Source organism: Saimiri boliviensis, chromosome X (assembly GCF_048565385.1).
Source record: "Saimiri boliviensis isolate mSaiBol1 chromosome X, mSaiBol1.pri, whole genome shotgun sequence".
NCBI classification, from domain to species: domain Eukaryota; kingdom Metazoa; phylum Chordata; class Mammalia; order Primates; family Cebidae; genus Saimiri; species Saimiri boliviensis.
The window spans coordinates 28,366,784-28,385,134 of record NC_133470.1 but is presented as its reverse complement, the minus strand read 5'-3'; the positions used below and the strand labels follow the sequence as shown (position 1 = coordinate 28,385,134).

At 36.6% G+C, this 18,351-nt stretch overlaps 1 protein-coding gene across 12 annotated transcripts in view; it reads left to right on the top strand.

The window, feature by feature from the left end:
* DMD (dystrophin) overlaps positions 1-18,351 on the top strand; it is a 2,654,855-nt gene that overhangs the window by 2,274,688 nt on the left and 361,816 nt on the right. For all 12 annotated transcript variants that reach the window (XM_074391460.1, XM_074391464.1, XM_074391461.1 and 9 more), the window contains 2 exons: positions 5,377-5,497; positions 6,112-6,380. In XM_074391460.1, the coding sequence (XP_074247561.1) occupies positions 5,377-5,497; positions 6,112-6,380 (390 nt within the window). The remainder of the gene's footprint in view (positions 1-5,376; positions 5,498-6,111; positions 6,381-18,351) is intronic.

The window sequence follows — 18,351 nt, the reverse complement described above, 5'->3', positions numbered from 1 at the left end:
GCCTTTTTGGGAGACAAGACTCCTAACAAAATCAAACCTCTTGACATTAAATATTCTTGTTTGTCTTTTTTTTTTTTTAAGAAAAAAAAAAAAGTCTTCATTTTTCTTTTTTTTTTTTTTTTAATTGTACTTTAGGTTCTGGAGTACATGTGCAGATCATGCAGGATTGTTGCATAGGTACATACATGGCGAGGTGGTTTGCTGCCTCCATCCCCCTGTCACCTATATCTGGCATTTCTCCCCATGTTATCCCTCCCCAACCTCCCCACCCCCTTCTGTTCCTCCCCTAGCCCCCTCAACAGACCCCAGTGTGTGATGCTCCCCTCCCTGTGTCCATGTATTCTCATTGTTCAACACCCACCTATGAGTGAGAACATGTGATGTCTGATTTTCTGTTCTTGTGTCAGTTTGCTGAAAATGATGGTTTCCAGGTTCATCCATGTCCCTCCAAAGGACATGAACTCATCGTTTTTGATGGCTGCATAGTATTCCATGGTGTATATGTGCCACATTTTCTTTGTTCAGTCTACCATTGATGGACATTTGGATTTGTTCCAGGTCTTTGCTGTTGTAAACAGTACCACAATTAACATACATGTGCATATGTCTTTATTATAGAATGATTTATAATCCTTTGGGTATATACCCAGTAATGGGATTGCTGGGTCAAATTATATTTCTATTTCTAGGTCTTTGAGGAATTGCCACATTGTCTTCATTTTTTCTTTTTTTTTAATGCAATAAAGTATACTACAACGTGCAGTTTATGACGTTATTAGATATTAAAAGATTGATTTTCTGTTATTTTAATGTAGATTCTACATTGCTTTTTTACTATCTAAAGCCATTTGTTTTAAGCTCCATGCTACAAAAGCCACAGGTGTTCATTGCCTAGAGCAATGTTTGATACATAATAGTTGCTTGAAGTTTGTTAAGTGACTAAATGAAGGAGGATCTTACATATAATCATGTTTAAAATTACATATTTTTATTTATAGTTTTTCCCTCCGATCTCCTTGGACCAACTATTTATGTCTTTTTGTGGGAGTTTTATCCTTTTGTATTTAATCTGAATCTTTTCACATTCTAAAGATGCAATCACTTAATCCTCTCTTCCATCCACTTTCTTTCCTTAATTTCAGGCAACAATGTGAAAATAATGGCGCTTATGTCTTTGTAATAACAAAACTTTCTTTGTCTTTTCTTTAGCCTCATTTTAATCCTCAGTGACTCATGTTTAAGAAATGAATTGTGCAGCTGTGGTAGATCTAAGTCCTTGGCAACAACTTGGCGGGCAAACAAGTGGTCTCTCATAGTGGATGGTCCTTAGCTTTGAATTATTCACTGTACAGTTTTAACAATGGAATTGTGTCGTCAAATAGTGCCTTGGACTTTCTAAGTTTGATGAGACCTTTAAGATCCATTTCCTTATTTTACAGACCTTGTTCCAACAATTATCTCCACCTTCTTCTGTCAAGGTCATAACATATATCTTTCTCTGTTAGGGTGACCAACTTTCCTGGTTTTCCTGGGACTGTCCAATTGTCCTGAGACTATCCTGTTTTTAACATCAAAAGTCTATCATCCTAAAAACTCATTGCTAGGCAAACCAAGCTGGCTGGTTACCCTACTGCTAGCTTCCATCTTTCACTCTTAGTTCAAATCATTCCTGCACTAAAAGGAACTTCTTATCCCTTTATCTTGTTATCTTCTCTGTCCCCTTGTCCTGTCTTCCTCTTTTCCTTCTCAGAAAAAAAAAAAAAAAAAAAAAAAAAAAGTGAATATGTAATTTTCACTTGAAATTTCTACTCCTCTACTCCTTCTTCCACTGGCTCCTCAGCTACACCAATTCTGGGACTCCTGCCCTCCACTGAAATTGCTCTCACCATATCTAGTGTTCACTCTGCAGTGCTGATCTTGCTTTACTTCTGTTTCATTGGATATGCTTGGTCACTCTCTTCCTCTCAAAACTCTCACTCTCTCCTTGAAATTTCTACACTCCTCATTTCCCCCAATATCTCCACCTATTTGTTCCTTTTTGGTCTCTCAAAACATCCTGTTCCTCTGTTTTCCCATTAAATTTTGATATGTAGGCACTCAATGTTTATTAGCTGAATGAGAAAATGACTCCTAAATCTTTTTTCTTTTCCTCAAACCTCAGACTTTATTATTTCCTTGTGGAAGGAATGTTGGCTTTCCTAGCTGAGTATATCACACTCCCTTACTCTGTTCCCCATGCACAGAACACCCCCACAGACATACTATCATGTTGCATTTTTAATATTACTCTTTAATAATTTTATCCTCATGCTCATGAGGTATCCTGGATCATAGGCACATTTCATTTAATTACCTTACAGTAAACATTTTTGCTATACCTTTCCTTTGCCCAATGACTTCCCTCCAGGGCAATATGATGAATGCTGATGAAACATTTTCCTATTTGAGTGGCTAGATACTCCATAGGTGACAGACTAAGAAAAATTCTTTCCCTCTGCTTATAAAGGAGAAGGAGGCTGCTATCCCTCTCTCCTTCTGAAAGGTTCTCTGTGGAAACATGATGGGCCTGAGTACTAACTCCAGCTTCTCCAGAAACCAGCTAGCCCTATGAGTCTCATGTTTTCCAATATAGAAATGTTTCCAAGGTCTGGTCTTTATATTTTTTCTAATGTAAATACCTAGAGAGATACCTACTGCAGTCTCTCCAACGACGTAGAGTTAGCTTAGGAACCTACCCTGAGCTATAACAATTTGACCCTCTTGGATCAGAGAAATCAACTAGACAAGTGGCTGCAGATCTAATCTCCATGTTGTGGGAAGTTCCTCAGAAGGCTAGAACTTTTTGTAGGTAAACTGAGACATCAGGAAAGTTTATTATTTCCTCAAACTTAGTTGATTTGCATCCGGCATTTGCTCATCTATTTAACCTAGAAACTAAGAGTCATGCTTGTTCATTTTTCTCTCTTCTCTCCAGCATCTATTCAGTCACCAGATCTTCACACTTCAGATTTCTAAACATTTCCCTATTCTATCCCTGTCATTTTTCCTGGTACCATTGCCCTGAGTCAGATCCTCATCATATTGCCCTGAATTCTTACAATTGCCTCATTATCTCTCTTATTCCATTTCTGCTCTTCTCAAATACATACTCTGTATTTATGTCAGGGAGAGCTATTTCAAACATACATATTCCTGTGCCACTGCCTTGGCTAACATCGTTCAAAGGTTCCTGATTACCTTCAAGGCAACACTTAAGCCTCTTAGCAGACCATATATAATCATAGAGAGGCAGAGCTTCAAATTCTGGTTTAAAAATCTAATATATTTCCAGATAATGATAATGTCTTTTTCATCTTTGGACATCCTTGTTCTTTATGCTTTAGAAACACTGGCCTGCCTGAGATACGGACACATACCATACTGTACTATGGCCTGTGTCTCTACACTTGTATTTTCCTCTTCTTGGAATGTTCTCTAGCATACTCTTCCTTCAATAAGTCACGTTAATGCTTTTGAATTCTGTGTGATTACTGACTTCTCCTGGAAGATTTTCCCAATTTTCTTCCCCATATTGCACAAGTCTATAGCACTATCTGCATTGTATTGAAATTATTTATGTGTTTGACTCTTCTATTAAATATTAAAAGTTCCTAAATAGAAAGGTCTGTTTTGCATTTAACTTTGTATTTCCAGTCTCAGCTACAACCACTGACACACAATAATTCAATAGAGGTAGCCATTATTATTTTTATAATTAGTAATGTCAGCATCAATTGCCTCCAGTCTGGTCCAAACAGAGAAACTAGGCAAAATGATAATTTACTTGAAGTCGGAAAACTTAAATATATGAAAAAAACACAAGAATACAACAGCTGTTTACACATACACACACAAATGCATGCACACACACACAAACACACACAGAGATTTCAAGTGAAATATTAGAAGAATCAGCTTTATATACAATCAGAGTAAGTAACTCACGTATCCAGCATGATTTTAGGGTACATAAATATCCTATTATTCAGAAATTACTTCCCTATCTATAGGCTGAATCCTAATATTCCACTTACAGAACTCTAGTATTCTGGTTCAAACGACTTGCTTCTCTCTATTGAATTGTAAATAACTGTGGATGATGAATCATTTTGCAAAGTGTCAGACTCAGGATTCTTTTGAATGGTGAACACCACTAAGATTTTATTAATAAACGTGTCATACAATACAGCTCTGGAACACTTCTGTAACATAATGGTGTATCTGACATTCAAGGAAGAATACTGCTAATTTGTTTTTCCCCAGTGGCAGAACAGAGCTTAAATTCAGCAGGCAACATTGCTAAAAGTAAGACAGAGCTGAAAAAAGTTACAAAAATAAGCCCTAGATCAAGGCAAATATTATTATTGTTATTGTTAAACAGATATGTTAGCATTTATGTAGCATACACTTAATAGTTTTATTAATACCCTCACTTCTGAAGATCAAAAAATTCTGGGTCAATAACTCTCTTCAGTGGTGTCAGACTATCTGTTAGTTTATCCTAGGCTCATGGTATGCCCCACATCCTTTTAGCACTCGATTATGTATGAACTTACTGTTTTCACTCTGCTTCTAGTGTTAATTTTTTTCCTTTTTGGGGGGGTCCAGAAAGCTTTTGAAGGCAAGAACTATTCATTTTGTTTTTCTCTTGATCCCTTGGATAAAGGAAGATTAGAGATTAAAGATTAATTCTAGATCTGTTCATTTATAGAAACTTGTGCCTGCAATTCCTATATCCTTAATAGCTCAAAACATTTCTACTATTCTTAACGAGGTCACAATGGATGATGTAATGGCTATTTTTCAAAAGTATTGAGACTTTTCATTTAGCTTACTTATTTTATACCTTGTCAGATATTTTGACAGAATTAACTGGTGGATTAATTGTATACTTTAAGATAGCCTAAGTTCCTGTAAATAGCCCTTAAGGCCTCCCATTATGTTCTGGATATCCATTATTTGGGGTATGTTTAAGTCCTCCTTAGCCATGCTAGAGTTTTGTAATATACACCTGACAACGTTAGCTCTAGATTTCAAGTATGACTGTCAGGTTACATAAACAAAGCACTCTTATCTCAGTGAGAGAGCATTAACTATCTGGAATGCTCCCCCCTTATCCCCAGAATAGCTTTACAAACACAGTACTTTCCTCATTAACAGATAAACCCATATAGCCTTTTTTTTAAAAAAAAAAAATCATTTTATGACTATCAGTGTATAAATAAAAGAGACAGAAATTGACCTGGGAGTTTCATAAACAAGTTCTGAGCACCCAGGATTAATTTTGAGAAGAATGCCACAAGCCAAATAAGCACTTCTTTTCATCTCATTTCACAGGCCTTCAAGAGGGAATTGAAAACTAAAGAACCTGTAATCATGAGTACTCTTGAGACTGTACGGATATTTCTGACAGAGCAGCCTTTGGAAGGACTAGAGAAACTCTACCAGGAGCCCAGAGGTAATTGAATGTGGAACTATAATAACATATTGATAGAAGGATCAGTGGTGACAGAGCAGCCCATCCATTCTTGCTGCCAGGGTCTGGATAGCTCTCATATTTTCTAGGTTAAATAGAATCAATTCAAATTAAACATAGATGTTGAAAAAAATAAGGACTCATAAACCACCACACGTAAATCAGTTTGCACATTCATAAACATTAAAAGAGATTAGCAATCAGTTATTAGAACATCTAGAAAATAATAAAGAGAGTTATCTGCGAGGAGGAATTTTATTGTTACAAAGACTACCAGTTAATTTTCCATTTAAGAGCTTGACAGAAGTAAATTAGAGCTTGTCATATGCATCCTAACATTTTTCTCCTCAATAGCTTAAATGAATCTTAAATTATCTGATTGATATAAGGTAGAAAAGATTCACTGAGGAAGACATACTTTAGATGTTCTGTGCTGTATCAAAATTTATGCCAAAGTATAAAAAAGCCATTAATCAGTAGGTTGCCCTCTTGTTAAACTGTACTCTTTCTTTTTTCCAGTATGACCTTTTTGACAATGTTTAAAAAAGAAAACAAAAATGAATGTGACCTAAAACTTTGTCATATTGCCAATTTAGAGCTGCCTCCTGAAGAGAGAGCCCAGAATGTCACTCGGCTCTTACGAAAGCAGGCTGAGGAGGTCAATACTGAGTGGGAAAAATTGAACCTGCACTCCACTGACTGGCAGCGAAAAATAGATGAGGCCCTCAAAAGACTCCAGGAACTTCAGGAGGCCACGGATGAGCTGGACCTCAAGTTGCGCCAAGCTGAGGTGATCAAGGGATCCTGGCAGCCCGTGGGCGATCTCCTCATTGACTCTCTCCAAGATCACCTCGAGAAAGTCAAGGTACCATCTACTTCTTTGCTTCAGGGCCCTTTGAGAGATTCAAAAGAGCTTCTAATCTGAACTTGAGTGCAGTGTGATCGTCCCACAAAGTTAAAGCTAGAGTCCTTAAGCAACAGAAATTAGTCCGTCTTTCACAAATTCAGTCTTCTTTCACATGGTATTTTCTCTAAGAGAAGACAGTGATCTAATCATCTGTCTATCTTCATTTATATGAAATGAAATACTAAAAAGTTACAGGGCAAAAAATCATTTTGATTTTGCTATTAAGTGATTATAACTAAAGTACTCTGTGTGTGTGTGTGTGTGTGTGTGTGTGTGTACTGTTTGTGTTACTTAGCATCAGAATATAGAAAAATAAAACACCTAATCAGGAGCCAGGAGTCTAGGTGTTGGCCCTTTTGCTAACTGAATTATATGACCTGGGTAAGTTATGGTATGGTGAAATAAAGCCATTAATGTGTGGCCCTTCCCTTGGAAGGCAACATTCATAATACAATTTCAAGTTTGATTCACTCACTGCAGACATGAGAGAAAATCATTGTATATTTGGAAGAACACTGTCTACAAGACCGAAGTTAAATTCCCTTGTGGCACAAAGATGGCAAATGTAGTCTATAGAAAAAAATATATATACATATGTGTATACATATATATATATATATATATATATGTGTGTGTGTGTGTGTGTGTGTGTGTATACACACACACACATATATATATGAGAGTATCATTTTAAAATCAGCAACTACTCATCTATTGTCAAAACCACAAAAGTCCTCCTAGATTAAAATTCAAAAGAAGTTAAATTCCCTCATGCACTCAGCATGTTTGCCAGCATCCTCAGCACCTTCATTCTAGACGTTGTCCTTTTCCTTGGCTCTCATGGAACTGTTCCATCTGTGTTCTTTTTCCAATATTTTTCTACAGTATTCACCTACCCACCTTTCAAATATTGTTGTTCCCACATTTCTAACCTTGGCCTAATTCTCTTTAGATTGTTTAAACCCTCTCGGTTTGAGATGGCATGGATGGTGATGAATCTAAATCTCTAGTCCGCATCTGTCTTCTGATCTCCAAACCCATATGGCATTAGAATCAAAAATGCAGCTATTCTGAAACCAAGTTCATTTGTTCTCCTGGTTTTCTATTTCCCTACTGCTATCCCCTCCTATCTGACCTTTTCTTCCTGTTTCCTATTTCAGTTAGTGAATCATCATCCAACAAATTTTCCAGGCTAGAAACTTTAGGTTCATCCTTAAACCCTTCTGCATTTTCACTGGCTGCACATGATTGCTCATGTTACCTGAGAATATCTCTTTTATCTTTTCTCTCCTCTTTTAACCAATGTCCTTTTAAATCCCCAGCTTCTTTGACCCAGCTGATAACAGTATACATCTTTAAATCCCATTCTCCACTCAGTGTGCCTGGCATATCTTAGATATTGTATTTTAAACGTTTGATGAATTAATGGATGGATGGTTTCTTTACTGATATTCCTGCATTATCTAGCCTCTTCCAACTCCAATCCAAACTCCTTGCAGGAGAATGCTTGCCTAGAAAATGAAATCCAATGAATAAGGAGATTAAGTGGCCCTTCTCTTCCTATCCCTGGCTTACCATCTCAGCCATAGCTCCCATTCTTCAGACCATTCAATACATTCTGCCTATATCACATCTTTTTTCTAAATATGCCATCATATATATGTATATAACTGCCTGCCTTGGCAAATGCTAGTCTCTGTCTGGATCCCCCTACCTTCTCTACTTGATGAATTGCCATTCAACCCTCAAGGACCAGGCCAAATATTACCCACCTTTGTTGTCTTTCCTCAGTGTCTACAACCCTCAACTCCCACCAAGCAGAAGAAACTGCTCACAGTTATACTTTCATAGATCATCAAGCATGCTAAATTGTCACACTTAAATTTCACATGTATTGTAGCAACTTCCTTATGCATTTTTTTTTCTCCCAAAGAAAGTGAGATTGCTAAGAGCAAGGATCATGCTGTACATCTTTAGGCTCCTAGCCCAGTGCCAGCAACGTATAGGAATCTCATTAAGTACCTCATTCATTCACTCAAGAACTGTTTGTGAGCCATTATAGAATATGCTCCACAGTTAGTTAAAAAAGAAAAAAAAAAAAAAAAAAAAAAAAAAAAAAAGACTTGGTCTTTACCTTCATGAAGCCTATTGTCTAATGTTGAATTGCATAGCTCTTCATTAAAATAGTAGGTAAATTTTTTAAAAAGAAAAGATTAAAAATTTGACTCGAATACTTCTAAAATCCCTTCTACCCTGACATTTTATGATCCCATGTCTTTAACATTGCTGTCCACTGGAAAACTAAACATTTTGAAATCTATTACCTAGTATTTTTAAAGCATTAAATATATGAATTTTATCCAAAAATATAGGGACTAATTTTTTATATTCTTCTCCAAAAATGAGAAATAAGTTAGGAAAATGTCCCAGTGGAACTAAATTAGTTAATAAATCAATTAAATTACTCAATATATAGGCTATAGAGCAGACATAAGGGATTCATTTTTAGCCATACCTGTCAAACAGGAGCATTTGTAAGATACTGAGTATAGATGGAGAAGAGAATATGTATGGCGTAATTTAATAATCAAAAATAACTAAAAGCATAACAGTTCAAGTATCAGCTGACCTTCACCCAACCCTATCTGCAGTATTCTTTTTAGTTTCCCTGTCTTATCTGTTCTTTATCTTAAGACAATCTTCATTTTCCATCCCCTAATTGGTAAAACTCTAATTCTGATCCCAATGATAGCAGAACATATAAACATTAAATATACATTTCAAAAAAGTATATTTATAATAAAACACATCTGTCTTTCTCAGACATATGTACACTTAAGTTATGGTACTTATCTGAATATCTATGTACTGGTAATAATAGATGTGATTGTTTGGGCTTTTGAATGAGTATTGTATTTTATGCATGTTTCTAATTATGAAGTACATGAATTCATATATATTATCTCCCTTCAGTAGGTCTTCTTCAATTTTGCAATGGAAATAAATCATTTTTCTCCATTGCATCTTATTGGCACTGGGTTTGAAACTCTGAAGCTTTGGTGGTAGTAGTTTACAAGGAGTGAATTTTATTAACTCAAATTTATTTCAGAAAAAAAAAAGTAGAAGTGTACTTGAAACCACTGTTTCCATTTTTCCACTCAGCAATTTAAGCCTTCAGAGGCTTCATTCTGTAGAGAACTTCAAACTGATAACTAGGCAGCGAGCCAGAAAAACATTTTATATACCCATATCAATCAATTTTCATCACCCCTAGAGACTCTATCATAGTACCCCACTCCATTCTGTTCTTATGTGTTAAAGAAGTTATTATTCCAGCGACTAAGTAATATGTGTTTCTGTGGGATTTAGCATTCTATAATTGTATTAGCAAATGTGGCTTTTGGATTTAAAGAATGGGTTAAACAACAATGACTAAGTCCCTGGACTTTATGGAAATGGCATTATTGTGAGCTGATTATCTTCGGGTGATAAACATGGTAAATTAACAGATGGAAACAAAATATTAATATTGACTATATTGCTCACTAAGAGAATCTCAGCCTTCCAAATATAGCTTCCATAGAAAAAAACAGTAGAATACAATTTTAAGTTTTAAATGCTTCTTTACTTTTAAAATTCATGATTTATACTACTTATCAAAGATTTTAAGGGCAAGATGATGACTTTTCACTTTTACTGAAAATAGCACCTGTGCTTATTTGACTAGACAAATATTCTACTTTCCTTGTAATGGGGCATAAGAATAACTCTTTAAATCACTAGGTGCTCCACATAGATCTATAAGTGAAATATATAAAGGCTTTAATAAAGTAAAATAACTTTTAAACCTATAGTCTGGATGCAAGATTTTTGTTCTTTAGAACAATCCCAATGTGAGAAAGTTTGTGGATTGTTGTTTTGTAATGTTTTGTTTTTGTTCTAATAAACCATGGTTTCTCTCTCTCTTTATTATTATTATTATTATTATTATTATTATTATCATTTTTTAGACAGAGTCTCACTCTGTCATTCAGGCTGGAGTACAGTGGTATAATCTCTGCTCACTGCAACATCCGCTTCCTGGGTTCAAGCAAGTCTCCATCTCAGCCTCCAGGGTAGCTGGGACTATGGGCACCTGCCACCATGCCCAGCTAATTTTTTTTTTGTTATTATTTTTTAGTAGAGATGCGGTTTCACCATGCTGGCCAGGCTGGTCTCAAACTCCTGACTTTAGGCGATCCTCCTGCCTTGACCTCCCAAAGTGCTGGGAATACAGGCGTGAGCCACCACACCCAGCCTATAAACCATGGTTTCTCCCATAACTCTCAGCAAACTGACAGAAGAACAGAAAACAAAGCACTACATGTGCTCACTCATAAGTGGGAGTTGAACAGTGAGAACACGTGGAAACAGGGAGGGAACATCACACACTGGGGACTGTCAGGGGTTGAGGGCTAGAGGAGTAATAGCATTAGGAGAAATACCTAATGTAGATGACGGGTCACCCAACCACCATGGTGCATGTATACCTATATAATGAACCTGCATGTTCTGCACATGTACCCCAGAGCATACAGTACAATAAAAAATTACAAAAATAAAATAAAAACATAGTTTCTCTATACCAAAAGTGGTATATCATTCTTGAGCCAGGAATATTTCACTGTCCTTAGTTTACCTGCTGAATCTGAACACAGTTTTTCATACACTGTAGATAACTCTCCCAGGGTGCCATCTTGGAATATGCAAATTTGTCACATCTATGTAGTTATGCATATTGCATTTTTGTCAAACTTTTTTTTTATTTTTTTATTTTTGTTTTTTTTTAATTGCATTTTAGGTTTGGGGGTACATGTGAAGAACATGCAAGATTGTTGCATAGGTACACACATGGCAGTGTGGTTTGCTGCCTTCCATCCCCTCACCTGCATCTGTCATTTCTCCCCATGCTCTCTCTTCCCACCTCCCCACCCCCCCGTCCCTCCCCTGTTTCCCCCCAACGGACCCCAGTGTGTAGTGCTCCCCTCCCTGTGTCCATGTGTTCTCATTGTTCAACACCCGCCTATGAGTGAGAATATGTGGTGTTTGATTTTCTGCTCTTGTGTCAGTTTGCTGAGAATGATGGTTTCCAGGTTCATCCATGTCCCTACAACGGACGTGAACTCATCTTTTTTGATGGCTGCGTAGTATTCCATGGTGTATATGTACCACATTTTCCCTATCCAGTCTATCATCATTGGGCATTTGGGTTGGTTCTAGGTCTTTGCTATTGTAAACAGTGCTGCAATGAACATTCGTGTGCACGTGTCCTTGTAGTAGAATGATTTTTAATCCTTTGGATATATACCCAGTAATGGGATTGCTGGGTCAAATGGGATTTCTATTTTTAGGTCCTTGAGGAATCGCCACACTGTCTTCCACAATGGTTGAATTAATTTACATTCCCACCAACAGTGTAAAAGTGTTCCTATTTCTCCACATCCTCTCCAGCATCTGTTGTTTCCAGATTTTTTAATGATCGCCATTCTAACTGGTGTGAGATGGTATCTCAATGTGGTTTTGATTTGCATTTCTCTAATGACCAATGATGATGAGCATTTTTTCATATGTTTGTTGGCCTCCTGTATGTCTTCTTTTGTAAAGTATCTGTTCATATCCTTCGCCCATTTTTGAATGGCCTTCTTTGTTTTTTTTTCTTGTAGATCTGTTTTAGTTCATTGTAGATTCTGGATATCAGCCCCTTGTCAGATGGGTAGACTGCAAAAATTTTTTCCCATTCTGTTGGTTGCCGATTCACTCTACTGACTATTTTGCTGTGCAGAAGCTGTGGAGTTTGATTAGGTCCCATTTGTCTATTTTGGCTTTTGTTGCCATTGCTTTTGGCATTTTGGTCATGAAGTCCTTGCCTACGCCTATGTCCTGAATGTCAAACTTTTAACTTATGTTTCTTACTGTGAAAGGTCAAGAGCAGGTATCGTATGAGTTTTTTCTTTAAGTTCCTACAATGAAATGTTTTGATTAAACACTTTTAGCATTCAAATTGAGATTGATTTAATGATGTGTGTAGTAGGCCAGAAATTATGATGAAGCAACGATGCCATCCTTATTTATCTTCAGCATTCACATCTAAAATTTTAAGAAGAAAACTGGCAAATCCATCTTTTTAGGCTTAACATCCTCAGTCCCTGTGGCTTTGGGTTTTTTTGAGAAATTTGTCAAAGAAATGCTATCTTAGAATTTGACATTGAGGAAGCCAAGCATATTTCCTCTGAATATATAATGAGAAATGTGATATAATGTATTAGAATTTCATCTTCACTTTGACAAGTAAGACACTTGCAACCATGTTCATACAACTATGTTCCCTTATTGCTTTTCTCTTCTTAACCCTGGTTCTAAAGTTTTCTTCTTATTTTTTTAAGTTTGTTGTGCTTCCCATTCATATGAGTCAAGTCAACTTACTTTATTTCTTATATATGAGTTATATAAAGAAAACTTATCTTTTCTTATAGAATTAGGGAATTAATGGATAGACAGAACCAACATGACCAGGGCAACCCTAAAAATCATTCAAAATATGTAATCTCTCCCAACTCTGAATAAACTAATGACATCTTCATAACGAGTAAGGTGTGCTGTCTATAGTAGGAAGAGAAAAATTTATTAATATTTTGTACATTGTTAAAGAACTACAAATTAATTGCTGTGTGGAGACCTTCATTGTTGTTGTACAAATGCTATGTGTATTAAGTAAGCTTTTGATGTAAAAGGAAAAACAAGGAAAAAATATTTAATCCCTTACAAACCTGGGTTAAATATGAAGCTAATTCCTATTATATGGAGTAACCAGGGTTTTACCTAGTTTACAAAGCATACAATTGCAATGTTTAAAAGCATATGATTTGGCCTTTAATATCTGAAAATATGTCTATCAAAAGCCATATTATATAGCAAAGTGTCACTCCATACTTTAAAAGTATAGTATATTTTTAATAGAATATTTATGTACTGCTGATAAGTTACTGGGTTTCTAAACCAGTACTGTATTAAGAATTTTATGCTACTGTAAAATTATGGATTATATGAATTCATATATATTTATTTACTTTCAGTAGCTCTTCAGTAGAATGTCTAGGCTTTAACAGAGCTTAGAAACTTAAGTAGGAATTATTCATCTTTAAAATCCTGAACAAAGAGGTGGCTGGCAAGATGGCCAAATAGGAACACCTCTGGTCTGCAGCTCCCAGTGAGATCAATGCAGAAGGTGGGTGATTTCTACATTTTCATCAAGTCCCAGTCGTGGGCTTATAGATAAAACTCCCATCTCCCTGGGACAAAGCAACTGGGGGAAGAGGCAGCTGTGGGTGCAGCTTCCGTAGACTTAAACATTCCTGCCTGCCAGTTCTGAAGAGAGCAGCAGATCTCCCAACATGACACTCAAGCTCTGTTAAGGGACAGATTGCATTCTCAAGTGGGTGTCTGACCCCCGTGCCTCCTGACTGAGAGACACCTCCAGCAGGGGTTGACAGACACCTCCTACAAGAGAGCTCTAGCTGGCATCTGGCAACCAAGCTTCCAGGGGAAGGAACAGGCAGCAATCTTTGCTGATATGCAGCCTCCGCTGGTGATATCCAGGGAATCAGGGACTGGAACAGCAAACTCCAGCAGACCTGCAGCAGAGGGGCCTGCTTGTTAGAATGAAAACTAACAAAGAGAAAGGAGTAGCATCAACATTAACAAAAAGAAAGTCCACACAGAAATCCCATCTGAAGGTCACCAATATCAAAGACCAAAGGTAGATAAATCCATGAAGATGAGGAAAAACCAATGCAAAAAGGCTGAAAATTCCCAAAACCAAGATGTCTCTTCTCCTCCAAAGGATCACAACTTCTCACCAGCAAGGGAACAAAAGTGAATGGAGAATGAGTTTGACAAATTGACAGAAGTAGGCTTCAGAAGGTGGGTAATAACAAACTCCTCTGAGCTAAAGGAGCATGTTCTATCCCAATGCAAGGAAGCTAAGAACCTTCATAAAAGGGTAGAGGAATTGCTAACTAGAATAACAAGTTTAGAGAAGAACATAAATGACCTGATGGAGCTGAAAAACACAGCACAAGAACTTTGTAAAGCATACACAAGTATCAATAGCCAAATCAATCAAGCAGAAGAAAGGATATCAGAGATTGAAGATCATCTTAATGAAATAAGGTGTGAAGACAAGATTAGAGAAAAAAAAATGAAAAGGAACAAACAAAGCCTCTAAGAAATATGGGACTATGTGAAAATACTAAACCTACATTTGATTGGTGTACCTGAAAGTGACAGGGAAAATGGAACCAAGTTGGAAAATACTCTTCAGGATATTATCCAGGAGAACTTCCCCAACCTAGCAAGACAGGCCAACTTTCAAATTCAGGAAATACAGAGAACACAACAACGATACTCCTCAAGAAGAGCAACCCCAAGACACATAATCATCAGATTCACCAAGTTTGAAATGAAGGAAAAATGTTAAGGGCAGCCAGAGAGAAAGGCTGGGTTACCGACAAAGGAAAACCCATCAGACTAATTGCGGATCTCTCTGCAGAACTCCTACAAGCCAGAAGAGAGTGAGGGCCAATATTCAACATTCTTAAAGAAAATAATTTTCAATCCAGAATTTCATTTCCAGCCAAACTAAGCTTTATAAGTGAAATGAAATAAAATCCCTTACAGATAAGCAAATGCTGAGATATTTTGTCACCACCAGGCCTGCCTTACAAGAGATTCTGAAGGAAGCACTAAATATGGAAAGGAACAACCAGTATCAGACACTGCAAAAACATACCAAATTGTAAAGACCATTGACACTATGAAGTAACTGCATCAACTAATGGGAAAAATAACTAGCTAGCATCATAATGACAGGATCAAATTCATACATAACAATATTAACCTTAAATGTTAATGGGCTAAATGTCCCAATTAAAACACAGACTGGCAAATTGAATAGAGTCAAGACCCATCAGTGTACTATATTCAGAAGACCCAGCTCACATGCTAAGACACAAATAGGCTGAAAACAAAGGGATGGAGGAATATTTACTGAGCAAATGGAATGTAAAAAAAAAAGCAGGGGTTGTCATCCTAGTCTCTGATGAAACACACTTTAAACCAACAAAGATCAAAAAAGACAAAAAACAGCATTATGTAATAGTAAATGGGTCAATGCAACAAGAAGAGGTAACTATCCTGAGTATATATACAGCCAATATAGGAGCACCCAGATTCATAAAGCAAGTTCTTAGAGACCTACAAAAAGAATTATTACATATCCCTATCATTGATATCCCTATTATCACACAATAATAGTGGGAGACTTTAATACTCCACTGTCAGTATTAGGCAGATTATGAAACAGAAAATTAATAAGGATATTCAGAACTTGAACTCAGCCCTGGACCAAGCAGATCTAATAGACATCTGCAGAACTGTCCACCCCAAATCAATAGAACATGCAGCCTTCTCAGCACCACCTCACAGTTATTCTAAAACTGACCATATAATCAGAAGGAAAACACTCTGCAGATAATGCAAAAGAATGGAAATCATAACAAACAGTCTCCCAGACCACAGTGCAATCAAATTAGAACTCAGGATTAAGAAACTCACTCAAAATCGCACAAATACATGGAAACTGAACGATGTGCTCCTGAATGACTACCAGGTAAATAATGAAATTAAGGCCGAAATAAATAATTCCTTTGAGACCAATGAGAACAAAGACACAATATACCAGAATATCTGGGATACAGCTAAAGCAGTATTTAGAGAGAAATTTATAGCACTAAATCCCCACAGGATAAAGCAAGAAAAATCTAAAATCAACAACCTAATATCACAATTAAAAGAACTAGAGAAGCAAGAGCAAACAAATTCAGAAGCTCACAGAAGACAAGAAATAACCAATATCAGAGCAGAACTGAAGGAGATAGAGACACAAAAAATCCTTCAAAAAATCAGTGAATCCAGGAGCTGGTTTTTTGAAAAGATTAACAAAATAGATAGACCACAAGCCAGAATAATAAAGAAGAAAAGAGAAAAGAATCAAATAGACACAATAAAAAATGATAAAGGGGATATCACCACCGATCCACAGAAATACAAACCACCATCACAGAGTACTATAAACACCTCTACACAAATAAATTAGAACATCTAGAAGAAATGGATAAATTCCTGGACATATACATCCTCCCAAGACTAAACTAGGAAGAAGTCGAATCCCTGAATAGACCAATAACAAGTTACGAAATTGAGGCTGTAATTAATAGCCTCCTACTAACAAACAAACAAACAAAAAAAGCCCAGGACCAGTCAGATTTACAGCCAAGTTCTACTAGAGGTACAAAGAGGAGGTGGCACTATCGCTTCTGAAACTATTCCAAACAATAGATAAAGAGGGATTCCTCCCGAACTTACTTTATGAGGCCAGCATCATCCTGATAACAAAACCTAGCAGAGACACAACAAAAAAAGAAAATTTTAGGCCAGTATCCCTGATGAACATCAATGCGAAAATCCTCAATAAAATATTGGCAAACCAAATCTAGCAGCACATCAAAAAGCTTATCCACCATGATCAAGTCACCTTCATCCCTGGGATGCAAGTTTGGATCAACATATGCAAATCAATAAACGTAATCCATCACATAAACAGAACCAATGACAAAAACCACACGATTATCTTAATCGATGCAGAAAAGGCTTTCAATAAAATTCAAAACCCCTTCATGCTAAAAATGCACAATAAAATAGGTAATGATGGAACATATCTCAAAATAATAAGAGAGATTTATGACAAACCCACAGCCAATATCATACTGAATGGGCAAAAGCTGGAAGCACTCCTTTTAAAAACCAGCACAAGACAAGGATGCCCCCTCTCACCACTCCTATTCAACATAATACTGGAAGTTCTGGCCAGGGCAATCAGGCAAGAGAAATAAACAAAGGGTATTCAAGTAGAAAGAGAGAAAGTCAAATTGCTTCTGTTTGCAGATGACATGATTGTCTTTTTAGAAAAACCCATCGTCTTAGCCCAAAATCTCCTTACGCTGATAAGCAACTTCAGCAAAGTCTCAGGATACAAAATCAATGTGGAAAAATCACAAGCATTCCTATACACCAATAATAGACAAACAGAGAGCCAAATCATGAGTGACCTCCCATTCGCAAACATTACAAAGAGAATAAAATACCTTGGAATACAACTTACAAGGGATGTGAAGGACCTCTTCAAGGAGAACTACAAACCACTGCTCAAGGAAATAAGAAAGGACACAAATTGAAAAACATTTCATGTTCATGGATAGGAAGAATCAATATCATGAAAATGTCCACACTGCCCAAAGTGAGGTATAGATTCAGAGCTATCCCCATCAAGCTACCATTGACTTTCTTCACTGAATTAGAAAAAAAACTACTTTAAATTTCATATGGAACTAAAAATGATCCCATACAGCCAAGAAAATCCTAAGCAAAAAGAACAAAGCTGGAGGCAGCACACTACCTGACTTCAAACTAAACTACAGGGCTACAGTGAATAAAACAGCATGGTACTAGTACAAAAACAGTTATATAGACCAATGGAACAGAAGAGAGGCCTCAGAAATAAAGCTACACATCTACAATCGTCTGATCTTTGACAAACCTGACAAAAACAAGCAATGGGGAAAGGATTTCCTATTTAATAAATGGTGTTGGGAAAACTGGCTAGCCATATGCAGAAAACAGAAACTGAACCTTTCTCTTACACCTTATACAAAAATTAACTCAAGATGGATTAAAGGCTTAAACATAAAACATAAAACCATAAAAATCCTAGAAGAAAACCTAGGTAATGCCATTCAGGACATAGGCATGGGTAAACACTTCATGATTAAAACAC